We start from the raw sequence: 18,334 nt of genomic DNA, 5'->3' as shown, positions 1-18,334 counted from the left end.
TTCAGATGTGTATCTGAAGTGTATTGAAATTGCTAAGCTTTTAAAGAGCTACCTATCCCAGACTTTCTGCTTCTCTCCCCACTACCATTGTTATGGGGAGACTTCTCTGTCCCATCCAGTGGTAGCAGCAACACTCTTTATAGAAGGATTGATACTTTAGGAGGATTAAGGCTTTGTACCCTGTCTCTAGAAACACATGCAGATACTGGACTACTGTGCACATTGAACTTCATGTGCACAGTGAACTTCATGACTCTGAGGCATGGTCTACACACAAAGTTGCATTGGTTTAACTCAAGTTGTGATTTTAAGATGATATAAACTGAGTTTATAATGTCCACAGACAGTTGCACTGATTTAATTGCTCTGGTTTATAAACCAGTTTAAGTTAAACTAGTGCAACTATTTTGTGTAAATGAGCCATAAAGCCTCCCAGGTAAATACTTCCCATGCTGTATAGCACAGCTATGAAGCCCCAGTTCTGAAAAATTTGGTGTTTTCTGGGATTCTTAGTCCTGTCTTGTCAGTACTGAGGAAGTCCCCAGCTACACAGAAGACCACCAGCAACAATTATGGGGAGCAGGAGGAGAAAGTAAAGAGTTAACCATCCTTCCTTGAAATTCAGACACAAGTTGGTTGTTGAAGGTTCAGGAAGTTATTATTTGAATTATCCAAACTACGTTGTCCACCCTATTGATAAATACACTTCAAATAAAAAGTAGTAACTGATCTGTCATGGATATGTTTATATCCTTTTACTTTTAAAAATAGTTTTAGGCGTTGTTGAAAAGATTTTTGTGGTTTCCTGGACCACACAGATTTTAGTTGCCAGGGAGAAAGGATGAGGATATTTAAAAGGAAAGATTGTCTTGCCACAGTCAATCAGATTTAAACTCCCCTCTGTAGCCTCAGCAAGGAGAAGGTGAAGTGAACAGGCAAATAACATCTTACTGTCATTACTCAACACTTGTCTGAGTCCTAGATGTGCTGGAAACAGATGTTACTCGTACTTTGGAGTTATGTGTTATAATGAATTTTTGTAGAAATTAACGTATGGTTCCTAACCTTTTGTTGTTGAAATCTACCTACCCTGGTGGGTTGTAGGTCGAGTGCCCACCTCCTCCTGCACTCTTACACTATAGGAATATGTGCACTGTAATAAAACACCCATGCCTGGTCTGTTTCAGCTGGCTTGGGCTTATGGGGTCTGGGCTGTGGGGCTATACAGTTGCCATGTAGACGTTCGGGCTTGGGTCTGAGGGTTCCAGAGCACAGGCTCCAGCCTAAGCCCAAACATCTGCACTGCAATTTTATAGTCCCAAAAGCCGAACCCCACAAGCCCCAGTCAGCTGACACAGGCCAGCCATGGGTGTTTTCTTGAAGTGTCGTTATTCCTTCTTAGACGTACTTGAAATGTTGGTACAGTGCCTCTCTTTCTTTTCTCCCCTGCCCCATCTGTGACTTGGACAGGTCATTACCTGATGGGTTTATCCTTCTGAAACATGGAAATAATAATAGTTGTATTTACATACCTCACTAAAATATTGTAATAAGTAAATGTTTATGAAGTGCTCAAGATCTTCACATGAAAGGTGATTATAAGAAATGCAAAGTATTATGATTTTTATATTAAGTATTGTGACTATTTTAGAGTTTATGCAGCTTTAGCTTATCTTTGTAATTAATTATAATATTAAAATGTCAAAAGCTATAGTACTGAAGAAACTGTCATGTTGAAGGCCATCTCCTAGTGGAGCATTTGTAATCACAATGTGCATTTTGAATGAAAATCTTACTTTGGTACATTAAATGCACAAAACAGCTTGATGCACCTGTTCTTTCTTTTCCAGCAAATGTTATGAACTCTCAACTCTTGTGATAATATATGTGTAAGAAATAAAACAAATCTCTTTCTAAGGCCTTTTCACATAAAGATATTACTTGTGATACATGCTTTAACCTTTCTTTAAATGCATGGTTACTTTAAAAGAGTGGTTTATTTATAAACTTTCAAAGCAATGCAAACTGTATGTAACTGTTTCTCTTTGTTACTATATACTTTGTAGATTCAACATGTGCTTCAACAGAATTTCTCTGTGCAGAAGGGATTTGCATTGCAAAATCAGCACAATGCAACCAGCTCATTGATTGTGCAGATGCTTCAGATGAAAAGAATTGCAGTAAGAAATTCAGTTTTCTGTCACATTTGTCTCTGTCTCTCTTTAAAGTGCTAAAATGTTATCCACATTTGATCTGCAATTAACTCTTATTTGTGTTAACTGTTATCTTGGATATTAATATGTTCAGGAAAGCTGAATAGCCCCTAAAAAATATAGTCTGGGAACCCATGTTGCAAAGCGTATCAAGACATTGATCGATTGATCGATCTATAAATATATAGATTTGATGGTGTAGTATTTTATTTTCTCTTTCCAGATAACACAGACTGCACTTATTTCTATAAGCTTGGAGTAAAATCTACAGGGTTTATTAGTTGTAATTCTACTTCACTTTGTATACTACCAGAATGGATATGTGATGGATCTAACGACTGTGGAGATTATACAGATGAATTAAAATGCCCAGGTAATTGTGAAAAGAAAAATAATAATAATCTATATCTGTACTAGAGATATAGAGAAACTATGAAAAATATGTATCCATTCAGTACTATGTGTTTAATGTACAAGTAAAGATATTCAGAAGAAGTTGCCTCTTTCACCCATGTTATCTGTGTTAAGGGGGTATGCAAATTATCACTAATTAATGCTGAGGTTCCTCTGAAGAAAACCGCATTGTCTTTGGCTGTATTTTTCCCCATTGTATGTCTGTCATTAATTATTTTTATTTAATTGGAACTTTAATCATCAAAATGTCTAAAGTGTCAAGATTCAGCAAAATTGCCCAAAGCCTATGAGTAACTTTTAATAGTCAATTGTATGTGTTGCTTGATTTTTTTTCCCTCTGCTTTCATGGGTGTTTGATTGAAGTACTTAGTACAAAGCTTTGAGGAGAGTTGTTCCACTTTAAGAGTTATCTGTTTATTGTTTTGGTGATTATATTAATCTTGTTCTCCTTTAATTGCTTTTCTGTATACATATTCTACTTTTGGAGCACGTCAGAGACCGGAGACTTTTGGCTAGCATTGTCTGTTGGGGCCATGCGCATACCTTGAGTATACTCATGCCCTTCATCTAGGGCATAAAAGGGTGGAGCAGGCCACTTGCCACTGTCTCACTGCTTGTGGCTTTGACATGGAGCTGCTCTCTGTCCCCTAGAACGTACAGCTAGCTGTCTCTTTTCATTCCTTGTAGATATTATCCTAATCCCCAGTTGTAGTTAGTTTGCTGCTTGGCACCAAACGTGTAGTGTTTTCAGGGTAGGTTTCCTTTTTACCAGGAGAATCCTTATTATTTTCTTCCAGGTACTACATCTCAGTCCCCTGGTTATGAATATTGTCACTAATGTCAGGATACTATGGCCATTAATGACAGGCATAAGGAATGTTTATTTTGTATGGGGGAGTTGCACATCCCCGGTAAATGTAAGTTATGTAAGTCCTTTACACAAAGGACTTGAAAATCCAGGCAGGCTCGCCTCCAAATATTTTTAATGGATCGGTTGATGAGACTGGCTTTAGACCATGGGTCCTTTGACCCGTCTGTATATGACCTGTTGGTATCTAAAAGTACTCCAGGCAGAATGGGGTCTATATCATCTCAGGCTCTGTCAGCTTCGTCTTCAGCCCTGAAGTTGAGGCAGACTGAAAATGATGTTATGCAAAGAAGGTACATGGCGCGGAGAGGCAGATCCCCAGCTAAGGTCTCCTCTAAGAAAAGAAGAGCTTTCCCACACCAGTCTACCTCAAGAGAGTCCTTGTGGCCCCGTAAGGCTACTGCTGAGGCTTGATTCCATCTTGGTATTGAATCTGCAACAATGAAGCAGCACACAAAAGTCCCAACGTGTAATGCATCATCTCAAGTTCCCTCCACATCATGAAATTTGGTACTGTCAACTTCCTGAATTACTTCCTCAGTACCATTAGGCTCCAATCTTGTGCTCTGGTATCACCAGTACTGATGACTCTGGTATTGTCAATGCCATCATTCTCCACCTACACTCTGCTGTTTGCTGTGCTGCACAATACTGTGCTGATAGCATAAAAAGCAACAGGGAATCTCCAAGTGTACAAGAATCAGAATCTCCAATACTTTCCACTAGTTTTATTTCTGTAGTTCTGGCTCCATCTTTACCCATGGTACTGAGCATTTTTATGTCCACACCGATTCATGGGCCTTCAATGCCAGTTTCTTCAGGTGCAACAACAGACTTACAGTGCTGCTCTTGAGTAACAATCTACTCAGGTGTCTCCTCAGTCTGAGGACCTAGACAAAGAGATCCCATCTCACTCTGCTGACTTCTTGGCCCCCACGAGAAATCCTCATCAGCACCAGATGAGGCTGTGATCACTCCTAGTAGGCCACAGCCTTTAAAGAGTTTCAAGACCATCTTAAGAGGGTATCAGATTCTTTGCAACTTGCCCTTGAGGAGATTCAGGAATCTATTCAAAAACTGATTGACGCCTTTCAGTCTTCTTCTGCAGATAAAATAACCTTCCAATCAACAATGCTGTTATGGACCCTGGTAGAGTTCTTTGGCAGACTCTGGTCACAGCAGCTCCTGTGCTCGTGGCAGGGGGCGATTATTATTTTACTCATATCTGGTGCCATTTCCTTTGTGGTGACAGCTGTTATTAAAAAGTCAAGACAACCAAATAAAAGTACACCAAAGTAATATGAGCCTAAAAGATGGGATTTATCTGGCAGAAAATCGTACTTGTCAGCTAGTTTGCAATATGGAATTGTGACTTATCAAGCTCTGCTGGCCAAATAGCATTTTTTAAATTATAAGAAGTTCTTGACATTCATAGACAAACTCCCTCCTGTGTTGAGGGAAGAATCTTCCTCTCTGGTGACCAAGGGCCAAATGCTGGCCAGGACCAGCCTACAAGCTGCCCAAGATGTGGCAAACACTGCACCATGATGAATGGTTATGGGTTCAGAAGAAGATCCTTATGGGTTCAGGGTTCTATCTTCCCATTGAAGATTCAGTTCATGGTGGAGGACTTGACTTTTAAAGGGCTGGGCTTTTTTAGCTCAAAACAGATGATGCCCTTCATACACTGAAGATTTCTTAAGCCACACTTCATACCCTACGGCCCCTAAAAGGAAACATATCAGATAACCAGTTCATACACTGCAGAGACCTTTTTCTCCTACATGCTCTTGCCACCAGAGACTATCCTAACCTTTCAGAAAGAGGCAAAACTTTCATAAGAAAACACCATCTTCATCAACTTCCCATACATCACAGTTCGCTCCTAGGTCAAAACACTCATTTTGGCAGGACAGATAAGAGATGTAAACCCACTCCCAAGAGTCTAGAAGCAACATCCCTTCTTTTTGGAAATTGATTAATGGTTTTTTTTTTTCACATATGTATGGAACTCTGTACCTAAGACCAGTGAGTGCTAACATGATTTTGATGAGATAGTCTATCCAATTGTATACTGAGCCTACTCCCAGCCTCTTCTGCTTTGTTCCTCTTCAGGGAGCCATCTCATGAGGAATTATTACACCAAGAAGTCCTCTTATTTATATCTCTCAGAGCAATAGAAACAGTTCCACCTCAATACCAAGGGAAGGTGTTCTTTTCTAAATACGTTCTTATTTCAGAAAAGAAGGGATGATGGGGCCCCATCTTGGATTTATGAAAACTTAACAGAGTATTTAAAAAAAATCCAGAATGTCCAAATGTGGATGAACTTTAGACAAGTATTCAACATTTTAAATGTTTATATGAAGTTACTGTCTGAACCGTTCTTTTTTAATTGGTAGTGGTAGTAGTGATGGGCAAACCTCATGTGTAAGAGGGAAATGCTAATGTGAGAATTTCTTCTGAACTCATGATAATTGCCTCATTTTCCTCATGATCCTAGTACTACCATTTCTTACTACTAATTAGGAAGTCATTTGGGTTACCTTCATTTTAAAAGTGCTGTACAAAGTCAAATTCTATTTGTCACTCAGATGCTACAGTGATTAGTGGAATATAAATATCTAGATAGATCATTCTGAAAGAAACTTTTGTTTTGCTGATATTTTGTTTGTCTCCCTCTATCTCTTTGATACAGTTGGAAAAGTTAACATGGCTTTCTTCATGGTCTAGCTGACATTTTTTCTCTCTCCTTTTTAATTAATGTTGTGCTGAGATCACTAGGCTTTGTGTTTGTGTGTTTGGTTGTTTTTTTTTGTTTTGTTTTTATGGTTAAATAGTTCATGTTCCTTCTTAACAAACATTAGACCCAATCCCACAAAAATTTACTGCGAAGCGTAATGTTTATTAATGGAACTATTCACAGAAGTAAACACTGCGGCCCAACACTTTAACTCGTGCTTAATCCATCCCTGTTCACAAGTGCAATAAATGTTAAACACAAGCTTAATAATGAGTTCCATGTTATAAATCTACCACTTTAAGTATGTGCTCAAGTGCTATTCTGAATAGGGATGCTTTACTGAATTGGGTCCTTCATTTGGTAGTAAATATTTTAAGGATTGGACTCACTGGGTGAAATTGTGGACCCATTGAAGACTGTATCAGAAATCCCAATGACTTCAGTAGGGTCAGGATTTCACCATTTTTTATCAATACAGAAGATACCAACAAAGATAATCCTGGCATGTGAAAACAGGAGTTTCTAAAGGAGGAAGTAGAAAACCAAGGTAGCATTGAACCTGAGTGATCTTGAACCTCTGCAGTTAATCTGAAATCGAGTGTAATCCAATTTTATTTTCAGTGGGAGAAAACTTGCTTGAGATTTTGGAATTGACTGTGTCAGTCAATATATTTGTATTTGCATCTGTGTCAGGAATTCACTCATTAAATATGCATACTTTCATCTTTCCTTCTGTAGAACATTCCACTTTACTGAAGTAAAATATGAATGTATATATCCCATCCCCACCCAAAAATAAATAAAGAAAACCAGATCGAACCAAGGTCAACAGCGACCAAGGCTCCACTGATGAGTGAATGGCAAACTTCACATTGATTTCAAAAGTAACCATCTGAAAGCTGTGTAGTGGCCTATCTGAAATGATTTGATGGTGTCAGTTCAGATTCCAGTGAATTTCACAGATAATGCTACCATAATTTGGCAATCCTATTGATCACCGCAGATAGTTGAGGATGGAACTGGAGGGCCAGATTGTATAAATAAACATATTTCTGTTGAGCATGTCACCATTGACATCAATGGACTTATGCTGATTTACGTCAGCTCAGCATCTGACCTCTAGATTGAACTACCCCCATATCCTTATACTCTTGTCGGTCAAGTTGAGATACATTGTTGGGGAAGTGTGGGGAAACATGCACTACTACTACTAGTTCTCTGTATAGAATAGTTCAGTTTCCTGAGCTAGCAATCTGTCTCCTTTCAGAGAACTATATTTTCACAAAAATAAATTTTAAAAATATCAAAAATTCATTGAAAAAGAGGCCACTCTTGGGGGTAATTGGAAAAAAGTAACCTTTTCCATTAGTTTTGAGAAATTCAGTGGAATTGTATTAGTTTCCTAATCATACCTAGTAGATACCATTTTACCTTACATTCTTTATTTTATCACAGTTCGAAACAAACACACATGTGAAGAAAATTATTTTGGATGTCCTAGTGGAAGATGTATTCTGAACACATGGCTGTGTGATGGACAAAAAGATTGTGAGGATGGAGTTGATGAATTGCATTGTGGTAAGAGCATTTTATCTTGTTCTAGCTACTAAAACCATTGATATGCATGTGCAAAAGAAGATTTATAATTCATATTTTTATATAAAAGTATTCATTCTTTATCTAACATTTTATTTCAATGATTTTTATTAATGAACTCTTTGAAATCCAGACAGAAGGGTAGAGAAAAATATAATGCATTCAATACTTTAAAATTTTCTACTGCAAATCAGTAATCTTTATTCTATAGATAGTTACTGGGAAACTTTTAGGGAATATGTCTATTGTTAAACTTCTCAGGTCCAACCTTTGTAGAGAGAGATGATGGCAATACCCAGACTCCCCTCAGCTTGGCCTAAAGATAGTGGTAAATCCAAACACAAACTTGCTTGCTTCTGCCATGGTAATGAAAAGGGGAAATAAATAGTCGTAACTTGATAAATGGTGCAATTTTCTGCCCAAATCAAGGTAGAAGGAGAAGGCTTTTACTACTGCTATTCCTCCATTCTCAGCAGGTCTTCTGAGCTAGGGCAAACCCTCTGCCTGGCTCACTTCATGGACAGTTAATGTTTTCCTAGCCTATCTTTGTTTGTGGAATATATACCTCAAGACAGGTTGGCTATAGAACTTTGTGAAATAAGTACTTGGATTTACATACATTGAACTTAATATATTTTTTTTCCATTTTCAGAGCAAAATATTGTTTATTTTCTGTGTGCAACAACTTCCTTTTGGACTTTTTTAAAGCAAATTCCAATTGAAAATGAAAATCCTGTAGTGGAAACAAGGATAGAGAAAATTACCTATTCAGGATTTGTCTAGACACCAAAGTTGTAATGCTGCAGCGATAACAATTTACTTTACTCGGTATAATCCCCCATTCTGGACACAGTGATACTATTATAAAGGTGTTTATAGTAGTAAAGCTTATTCTGGGATGGAGAGAGGACTAAGCTATACGGTATTTAGACACCTTTATACTGATACGACTGTGTTCATTCTTGATCCTGTGTCAGTATAACTTATTTTTAAAAAGAAAAAAAATCATACCCCAACCAAAAAAGTTATACTGGTACAAACTCTGCATGTAGACCAGGCCTAAGTAATTTCTCTCTCTAATATCCATGATTCTATAGTATTGCTTTATTGCAGACCCAGGAAAATTTGATTTATGATCATAATGAGATTTGGTCTTTTCCCCTCATGTTCTGCAATTTCACCAATCTAGTCTCATCATTACAGAACTAAATTCTAGCACAATGGCACAGTCATTTGTTTCCTAGTTGCTTTTTGCTCCAGACTGAAACCTGAAATCTGTGTACACGGTGTGCTTTTTTCTCCACTCATCGTGTGGTCAGGAGTTAAACTCTACCCCATGAAAGGCAGAAGGGTCAGACCTAGACACCATTTACCAGGCTGAGCCTGTCAGCAAGCATTTTAGGCTTTCTGTTTTTCATTACTTTAAAAAATATTAAGAAACCCATTTGCCTTTTTTTGGTTTTGGCTACCTTTTTCCAGTGTACTGCTCTTATCCATTAGAAAATGGTGTGAACAATGTTTAATATAATTCAGACAGTAATAAATGACTTTTTTCTATTATTCATCTTGAAATTATTTTTCTATCAGTTAAATCATACTACATTTATTCTTGTGGGAAGGATGGAAAAAGGAGACTTGAAGTTTTCTAAATGAAATTCTTAATATGAAACTGGATTTATTTGATATTCTACTGCAGATTGATTTTGAATTGAAGCAGAGCATTGTTATTTCCCAATGTATTCAAAAAAGTAAACAGTTAGAACAACAGAATGCAAATATAGACCAATTTTCCAGATGAGAAAAAGAACATGGAAGTCTTCTCAAGATGTAATTAAATAGTGAAATACAAAGATGATGGAAATGATTGAAGAATTGGACTACTTGTCTCTGCACTTATTACCATAATTGCAAAGTGGTTTGCCATAGCAAAAACATGTATGTGAAATGCATGAACTGTTCTCTTATTTTAAAAGTTCTTACCTTCAGCCTACTCATAAAATAATTTTAAATTATTTTAATTTAAAAGTTTTGTGTGTCCTTTTTACAAGTATTAGTGAACATAAATCAGTTGGAAACCAACACAAATCCTGAGTTCTGATTCCAAAGGGACGTAATTATAGTATAGTTTCATCTATAGTTACAGCTCTAAAAAGCAAGGAAGAGCTTTTACATTATGCTAGTGAATGCAGGAAACTCACTTTTACTGTGAACATAACAAGCATAGTGGCTGATATCTTCCCCAGATTCATCCTGTTCATGGAATCAGTTTGCTTGCTCGGCACACAAATGTATCTCTAAGCAGTGGACTTGTGATGGTGAAGATGACTGTGGAGACGGCTTAGATGAGAGTGATGCTATTTGTGGTGAGTACTATAATTTTTACTTATTTTATCACATCATATTTTTGGGACGTGCAGAGCAATTGCACGGAAATTAATGGGAGTGGAGAATGTACAGCACCTTTAGGTCATGCTCTTTAACCATAAGCTATTAATTGTCTTTATTTCTCGAGCACAGATGATTTTTCTGCCTCTGGCAGATACATTTTTGTGAGTGGAGTGTGTAGTTTGTGGGTCTGGCTTCATAAAGTAGTGTACAGGGGCAGTTACCCCGCTCCTGAGAGAAAAGGCTAGGCTGATTGGAGAAGCAGCCACAGCTGGGGCCACACCCCAATCAGGCCACTCCTGGCCCTGTTATAAGGGCTCAGGGAAGAGCTGGGTCAGTCTGTCTCTAGCTGTGGAGAGAGAAGGGCCTGGCTGTCTGGGAGAAAAGGGTACCTGGAGCGGAGCGGAGCGGAGCGGAGCGGAGCAGGGCTGGGGAAAGGCTAGAGGAGCTGTGGAGCTCCAGCCTGGCAACTCCCCAGGCTGAGGCCTTGATAAAGGCCTATGCAGGTACTGGGGAAAGGAGGTGCAGTCCAGAGATAGGCAGAGGCAGTTGGTCCAACCTCCTTGCCAATGATGAGTGGTCATGACAGACTGCAGTTTGCCCCAGTGAGTAGGGGCTAGATGACGACTGGCAGTAGCCACTGAGGCAAGGTGGATGAGAGGGTTGGGGATTCCCCTGGGAGGGGAGACCCACAGCAGGGGTACTGCTGGGGCAGAACCCCAGGGTAAGGGGCACTGGGGTCCAGGAGAGACATGGGGGCCTGAGACAGGTGAGCCACTGGCCTGCAGAGGGCGCTCCAGGATGGAATCGAGCTAATTCCTAGGACAACCAGCAGGAGGCACCACACTGATGTAGATATGGTGAACCAGTTTGGGCAAAATAAGAACCAAACTTTTGCCTGTTCTCCAAATCTGAGCCAACCACTGTAAAGAGGCCCCCCTGTTCTAAATACCTTTATATTTTGGTGATCGGTGCCTAATGCCTATCAAAAGTCTCTGTGCTGTTTCCTGCTGCTTTCTTTTATTTTCACTAGATACTGTCTTTTCCATATTTAGTCAAACCCCAGCATCCTTCTGAATCTTGGTGTCTTTCTGAAAATCCATAGCTCTTCATATCTTACCTGTTTTGGGGAATCAGATATGTCCCTTGTATTCCAGAGTGCAATTAAGTAGAGAATCCCTCATGTATGGGACTCAATTTCATCTGTTACCATCACAATTACTAGAAAGAGAGGGATCTGGTGTGATATCTGTTTAACAAGCAAGATTGCCCTCTCTCTTACTCTTCCCCGCCTCACTGCCCCCCTCCCTCGTGCCGCCTGCCCCCCTCAGGCCGCAACAGGTTTAGTGAAGGCAGTGTAAAGAGAGAAGGGGCAGGTACTTCAGACATATCTGCTATGGTACATTGTCAAAACCTAAGAGACTTCATGGCCTGAGGCTCAATAGGCTGCATGCCCACTAAATACACAACTTCAAGTGAAAAATAGGAAAAGTGAAAAAAAGGAGGACCAAACAAATCAATAAAAGCCACCACTCCTTTTTTAAGTTGTTCAGATGTTACCTCTCTTCCTTATCTATGACTTAGCATTGGTCATAGATCCCTTTATGGATGAAAGCTCTGTCACAGAATTATCTGGTATCTCTGAAGATTACTTAAAGACAAAATGCTGTGGAGTGGGAGACAAGGCCCTATTTCATCTTAGGAGCAGGAGACAAATAGTTTCCAGGTAGAACAGGGCTGTCAGAAAGCGTATGGGTTTCCCAGTTCTCTGAAACATTTGAAGTGTACCTATCTCTAACATAACGTAATTTAACTTCAGAAGTGTTTGAAATGCCAGTCTAATAAAAGCAACATGAGTTGTTTTTCCTCTTGGTTAAAATAATTAAAATGAATCATAAAATAATTTCTGTGAGTTCATTTAACTTTTGTATTAAACATTCAAAGGCGTGAATGGAAATCTACTTTCTCTCCTTAATATATGCCAATTTGTTATACCTGAGAAGAGACATAATAATGATGGATTACATAAAAGCAATCCCTTTAAAAAGTCTTTAATAAGTACTAAAGGATAAATAAAAATCTGTTCTAGAGGAAAGTCTGTTTTAAAACAAACATGAAAAAGCCAACCTTAGCAATGAAAAATTATTTTCTTTATGCTGGTAAAAGTCTTATAAAGTGCTAAATATAAAGAATTTTCCAGGAAAAAGAAGTACATTCATTGAAACTGTTGGGATTCTTCTTACCTCGCATTCATTGTTCAATACTGGGCATTTGGGCCCTGATTTGTGGCCTGATCCTGAGCTGCCGTGGGAGTTGACAGTGATGAGCAGAGCTGAGGGTTGTTAGAACCCCCTTCAGGATCAGGCTCCTTCTCCAATAAATCCAAATACTCAGTAGTTGCCAAAAACATCTGTCTACGCTTTCTAAAATTGTTCTACTGAATACACTACATAAAGTATAGTAAGATAGCTTGCCTCTTTCATTTACAAAAAAGGTGAATGACCGTGTGAATAGGGTGAACATATATAGAAGGAAGGGTAGATATTCAAACCTTTAATTTAGAATACAATCCTCATCTGAATTTTTAGAGTACCGTACAGAGGATAATTTGTTGTTTTCATCTTTCTTTTAAAGGGAAACAAAAAAAGCGCTCTCCTAGAACTATTATTTATAAACCTCACACAAATTACTCAATTTGGATTTAGCAACCCTAATCTGTAGCTTTTTTTCCAGGATCGGTAACCTGTGCTGCAGATATGTTCAGCTGCCTAGGTTCCCATGCCTGTGTCCCCCAGCGCTGGCTTTGTGATGGTGAAAGGGACTGTCCTAATGGAAGTGATGAGCTCTCTCCAGCTGGCTGCGGTATGTGCTTTTTATGCTAAACTTGTACATTTAAAAATATATTCTGACGTTTTCTCTTTTCATGGTACTTGTTGGTGTCTTTTATTTCCCGCTGTGGGCCTTCTACCCACTACCAGATGGAGTATTTGGCTGTATGGTGCAACATATGAAATACTGTAAATCATCACTGGGTAGAGATTGGTCAGTCATACACTGGGCGAGATCCTCAGATTAATTAAATCATCATTGTTCCATTGACTTCAGTGAAGATATACTGATTGACACTAACTGAGGATCTAGTCCACTATATGTAACACATTGTATATGTTTCAAATATAAATATTTGTTCCTTTTTTCACCATATTAGACAACAGTGGAAGTTTTATTATTGATTATGCATTTTACATGCTTTTAGCAAGAAAAAAGTATATTTTTGAAATCACAGAAATTAGCTGTTTTCATAGAGGAGTAAGATACAATTGTATCTATAATTTAGTCATGTTAATTATTCTCATCTCTACTTCTGGTACTTTATAATCTGCTGCTTCCCCATCTTTTGTTCTTGGTACCACTCCACTTTCTTGTCTGTAGGTATATGGGTTATAATCCGATTAAGGATGTCTGGGGTTTGGATTTTATCTGTATTTGCTTAACTAAACTATTTTATAAATTTGAAAATGTTCAGATAATTTTCTCTCAGTTGACTATGTATCCATTATTGCATGAGGTCTGGGGTGGGTTATTCTACAGAGAGTTACAGAGAGCTGTCATTCAGAAGTAGTGTAACCAGGAGGAATTCTTTGCAGAACATTCTTCCCACAACGAGGCAGTGCTGGGTATTACCAAGTACCCCTGCCCCGTTGGTGTTTTTTCTTGTTTTGATTATTTTTTTAAGTACATTTGAATCTTTGAATCTACTTTTGTATTCCTTATTTTGAGGGCAAGTAGTGCCTTCTGGTATTATATGCGCCTGACAAAGTGCGTGATTATTTGTTGCGAATCAGTGAGCACTAGTTAATTTACTTCACTTGTTTTTCTAATAAGTAAAGTATCTGTAGGTCCTGTTGTTCTGCGTGTTCCTTATTTTTCTTATGTGCTGTTTTTTCCTTAGCTCCTAATAACACTTGTGATGAGAACTCTTTCACATGCCGTAATAAAGTCTGCATTCCCAAACAGTTTGTATGTGATCACGATGATGACTGTGGAGATGGATCAGATGAGTCGTTGGAATGTGGCAAGTATAATTTAAACAATTAACAGTGAGAAAAATCTCAATCTGAATAATAGGACAGACATTTTTAAAAGCCTATAGGGAATGAAGACAAGAATTTTTAGAAAATTTAATATTCTAATTTACTGTTGAATGAGACAATTGTTCACTTTCTAAATTTGTTTTAATATTTGTTTGTAATCTAATGCTGTTCCTGTTGAGCACAATTTTGTACATACTTATTTGAGGCAAAAGCTATATGAATTTATAGTTGATTCTTTTTAAAAATATGAGTTAATAGAGTTAATATATGAAGTAAATACATTATCAGTAATCTATATATGTTCATACTGCAGGCTAATAATAAAGTACAAACTGTGCCATAGTAAGCAGTAAAACTTCTTTGTTGCTGTTTTATATTCTATACATACTGTATCTGACTGCCTGACCTCACCATTTTGCATCAAGGAGTTCTTGGGGCATATAGCCCCTGTTCAAAACTATGCCAGTGTGTTTATCTGCAATAGTCTTAGGCTTAATTTTCAGTAGGTTGTGTACACACATGTGCATCCACCACATATATGTATGTGGAACTCAGGAATTTGTGAATGCGCAGTTAATGTGCATGCAAAATACAAGTAGATATGTGTGCACAAAATGTCCAAGCCCAATCTGTTGGTAATCTGGCCCAGTATGTAGACAAAATCTAAAACGCCTTCTGTGTGCATGCTTTCTCACTTTATGTGAATGTGAGCATGGTTGCGCGTGTGCACACACACATAAACAGTTAGAGATGATCTATGGCTTCTATGAGGTTTCTATCTATATTAGGCATTGCTAAAATTTCTATCATCTATGGCTTATACATGGGTAACTGAAATATATATGAACATCAAGCGATTTTAAGAGTGAAGCATATGTGATTTTTTTATGGTACTATAAACCTTATGTATGCTTATCATTTCCTTATGCCGTAGTATTAAATCTATTATACGATAAAGCGTTGTGGGAAGTTAATGTGACCATAGTGTTCCAGATAAACACTTATTTTTCTCTTTGTTCCTCCAGTCCAGTCCAGTCACTTGGAAGTACTTCTTCCTTTCCATTAGATGGAAATAGAGCATTTGAACTTCTGATATCCCTCTGTACCTAAGGGTCTTGCCCTTTCAGAATCTTCAGGTGTTTCTGTATCCTGCAGGTGATACAGTTACCAAGATGGTTAACTTTTCCTAGGAATGGGAAGATTTAATCCACATCACCAAGACTAAAGTTGCCCACTCCCAAATGCACCTTACCACTCATTGTAAGAGGCAGCATGAGAGCTGCTCCCTTGTGAAACGGGGAGGAAGGGGGCAACCAAATCAACCCTGCTCCTGCCACAGTCAGCTCAAGCACCTCAATACCACAGAGACAGTAGCCATAACAGAATGACAACCAGCGCGCCTACTTTATTACCCCTTGACTCCAGCTCCTTCTCCGTGGTGGGTCCCATGACATCTCGGAGAGAACACTGTGTGGACTTCCTTTACTGTCAGCAGCGTTCATATGCCATTAACTTTTGTGGGTCAGTATTTTTACCATCACAGGGGGCATTTCCCTTCCTTTGGAAATCCTATTCCCATCACATGGTTCTCCCTTCCTAGACACGATTGTTCTTTATCCATGCCCTGCAAACTATAGAAGAGCAGCATCTGAGCTGGAAATCTTCAAATTCCTTGACTCTGCCTATCAGTCTTATAGGGCAGCAAAGTGATTGGAATACTGTTGTGTATATATTTAGTAAATATTTATTTCTTTAAAGATAACATCATTGTAGGATTCTTACTCTCAGGGTCTCATGGGGGTCTAAAGTTTTTTAGCTGTAAGTTGATCTAAGGTGTTCCACCAGTTGAGCATGCTCCAACTATATGCACTGCCGTGTCCTTGAAAATTCTAGATCCTGTCTGATCACAGTCAGAGGATAGCTCCCAGAAGCCAGTGCCCAAAATGTCAATCTCTTCAGCATTTCATTTCTTTTCTTTTCATAGAATCATAGAATAACAGAGTTGGAAGGGACCTCTGGAGGCCATCTAGTCCAACCCCCTGCCCAGAGCAGGACCAATCCCAACTAAATCATCCCAGCCAGGGCTTTGTCAAGCCTGACCTTAAAAACTTCTAAGGAAGGGGATTCCACCAACTCCCTAGGTAACGCATTCCAGTGTTTCACCACCCTCCTAGTGAAAAAGTTTTTCCTAATATCCAACCTAAACCTCCCCCACTGCAACTTGAGACCATTACTCCTTGTCCTGTCATCTGCTATCACTGAGAATAATCTAGATCCATCCTCTTTGGATCCACCTTTCAGGTAGTTAAAAGCAGCTATCAAATCCCTCCTCATTCTTCTCTTCCGTAGACTAAACAATCCCAGTTCTTTCAGCCTCTCCTCATAAATCATGTGTTCCAGTCCCCTAATCATTTTTGTTGCCCTTCGCTGGACTCTCTCCAATTTTTCCACATCCTTCTTGTAGTGTGGTGCCCAAAACTGGACACAGTACTCCAGATGAGGCCTCACCAATGTCGAATAGAGGGGAACGATCACATCCCTCGATCTTCTGGCAATGCCCCTACTTATACATTGGCCTTCTTGGCAACAAGGGCACACTGTTGACTCATATCCAGCTTCTCGTCAACTGTCACCCCTAGGTCCTTCTCTGCAGAACTGCTGCCAAGCCATTCGGTCCCTAGTCTGTAGTGATGCATTGGATTCTTCCGTCCTAAGTGCAGGACTCTGCACTTGTCCTTGTTGAACCTCATCAGATTTCTTTTGGCCCAATCCTCCAATTTGTCTAGGTCCCTCTGTATCCTATCCCTACCCTCCAGCGTATCTACCACTCCTCCCAGTTTAGTGTCATCCGCAAACTTGCTGAGGGTGCAATCCACACCATCCTCCAGATCATTAATGAAGATATTGAACAAAACTGGCCCCAGGACCGACCCTTGGGGCGCTCCGCTAGATACCGGCTGCCAACTAGACATGGAGCCATTGATCACTACGCGTTGAGCCCGACAATCTAGCCAGCTTTCTACCCACCTTGTAGTGCATCCAGCCCATACTTCTTTAACTTGCTGTGGGATACTGAATACTGTGGGAGACCGTGTCAAAAGCTTTGCTAATGTCGAGGAACAAGTCCACTGCTTTCCCTTCATCCACAGAACCAGTTATCTCATCATAGAAGGCAATTAGATTAGTCAGGCATGACTTTCCCTTGGTGAATCCATGCTGACTGTTCCTGATCACTTTCCTCTCCTCTAAGTGCTTCGGAATTGATTCCTTGAGGACAAGCTCCATGATTTTTCTGGGGACTGAGGTGATGCTGACCGGCCTGTAGTTCCCAGGATCATCCTTCTTCCCTTTTTTAAAGATGGGCACTACATTAGCCTTTTTCCAATCTTCCGGGACTTCCCCCAATCGCCATGAGTTTTCAAAGATAATGGCCAATGGCTCTGCAGTCACATCCGCCAGTTCCTTTAGCACTCTCGGATGCAACGCATCCGGCCCCATGGACTTGTGCACGTCCAGTTTTTCTAAATAGTCCCGAACCACTTCTTTCTCCACAGAGGGTTGGCCACCTCCTCCTCATGCTGTGCTGCCCAGTGCAGTAGTCTGGGAGCTGACCTTGTTCGTGAAGACAGAGGCAAAAAAAGCATTGAGTACCTTAGCTTTTTCCACATCCTCTGTCACTAGGTTGCCTCCCTCATTTAGTAAGGGGCCCACACTTTCCTTGGCTTTCTTCTTATTGCCAACATACCTGAAGAAACCCTTCTTGTTACTCTTAACATCACTCGCTAGCTGCAACTCCAGGTGTGATTTAGCTTTCCTGATTCCATTCCTACATGCCCGAGCAATATATTTATACTCTTCCCTAGTCATTTGTCCAATCTTCCATTTCTTGTAAGCCTCTTTTTTGTGTTTAAGATCAGCAAGGATTTCACTGTTAAACCAAGCTGGTCACCTGCCATATTTACTATTCTTTCTACACATCGGGATGGTTTGTCCCTGTAACCTCCATAAGGATTCTTTAAAA

The 18,334-nt window shown here is 39.4% G+C and overlaps 1 protein-coding gene across 7 annotated transcripts in view; it reads left to right on the top strand.

The window, feature by feature from the left end:
* The window catches only part of LRP1B (LDL receptor related protein 1B), a 1,334,345-nt gene that overhangs the window by 1,044,100 nt on the left and 271,911 nt on the right, over positions 1 to 18,334 (top strand). For all 7 annotated transcript variants that reach the window (XM_075117809.1, XM_075117811.1, XM_075117812.1 and 4 more), the window contains 6 exons: positions 2,067 to 2,180; positions 2,437 to 2,586; positions 7,694 to 7,816; positions 10,078 to 10,197; positions 12,953 to 13,081; positions 14,172 to 14,294. In XM_075117809.1, coding sequence (XP_074973910.1) covers positions 2,067 to 2,180; positions 2,437 to 2,586; positions 7,694 to 7,816; positions 10,078 to 10,197; positions 12,953 to 13,081; positions 14,172 to 14,294 — 759 coding nt within the window. The remainder of the gene's footprint in view (positions 1 to 2,066; positions 2,181 to 2,436; positions 2,587 to 7,693; positions 7,817 to 10,077; positions 10,198 to 12,952; positions 13,082 to 14,171; positions 14,295 to 18,334) is intronic.

This window comes from Caretta caretta, chromosome 11, assembly GCF_965140235.1.
Source record: "Caretta caretta isolate rCarCar2 chromosome 11, rCarCar1.hap1, whole genome shotgun sequence".
Lineage (NCBI taxonomy): Eukaryota > Metazoa > Chordata > Testudines > Cheloniidae > Caretta > Caretta caretta.
The sequence above is the reverse complement of the archived record's forward strand: the minus strand, read 5'-3'. Positions and strand labels throughout refer to the sequence as shown.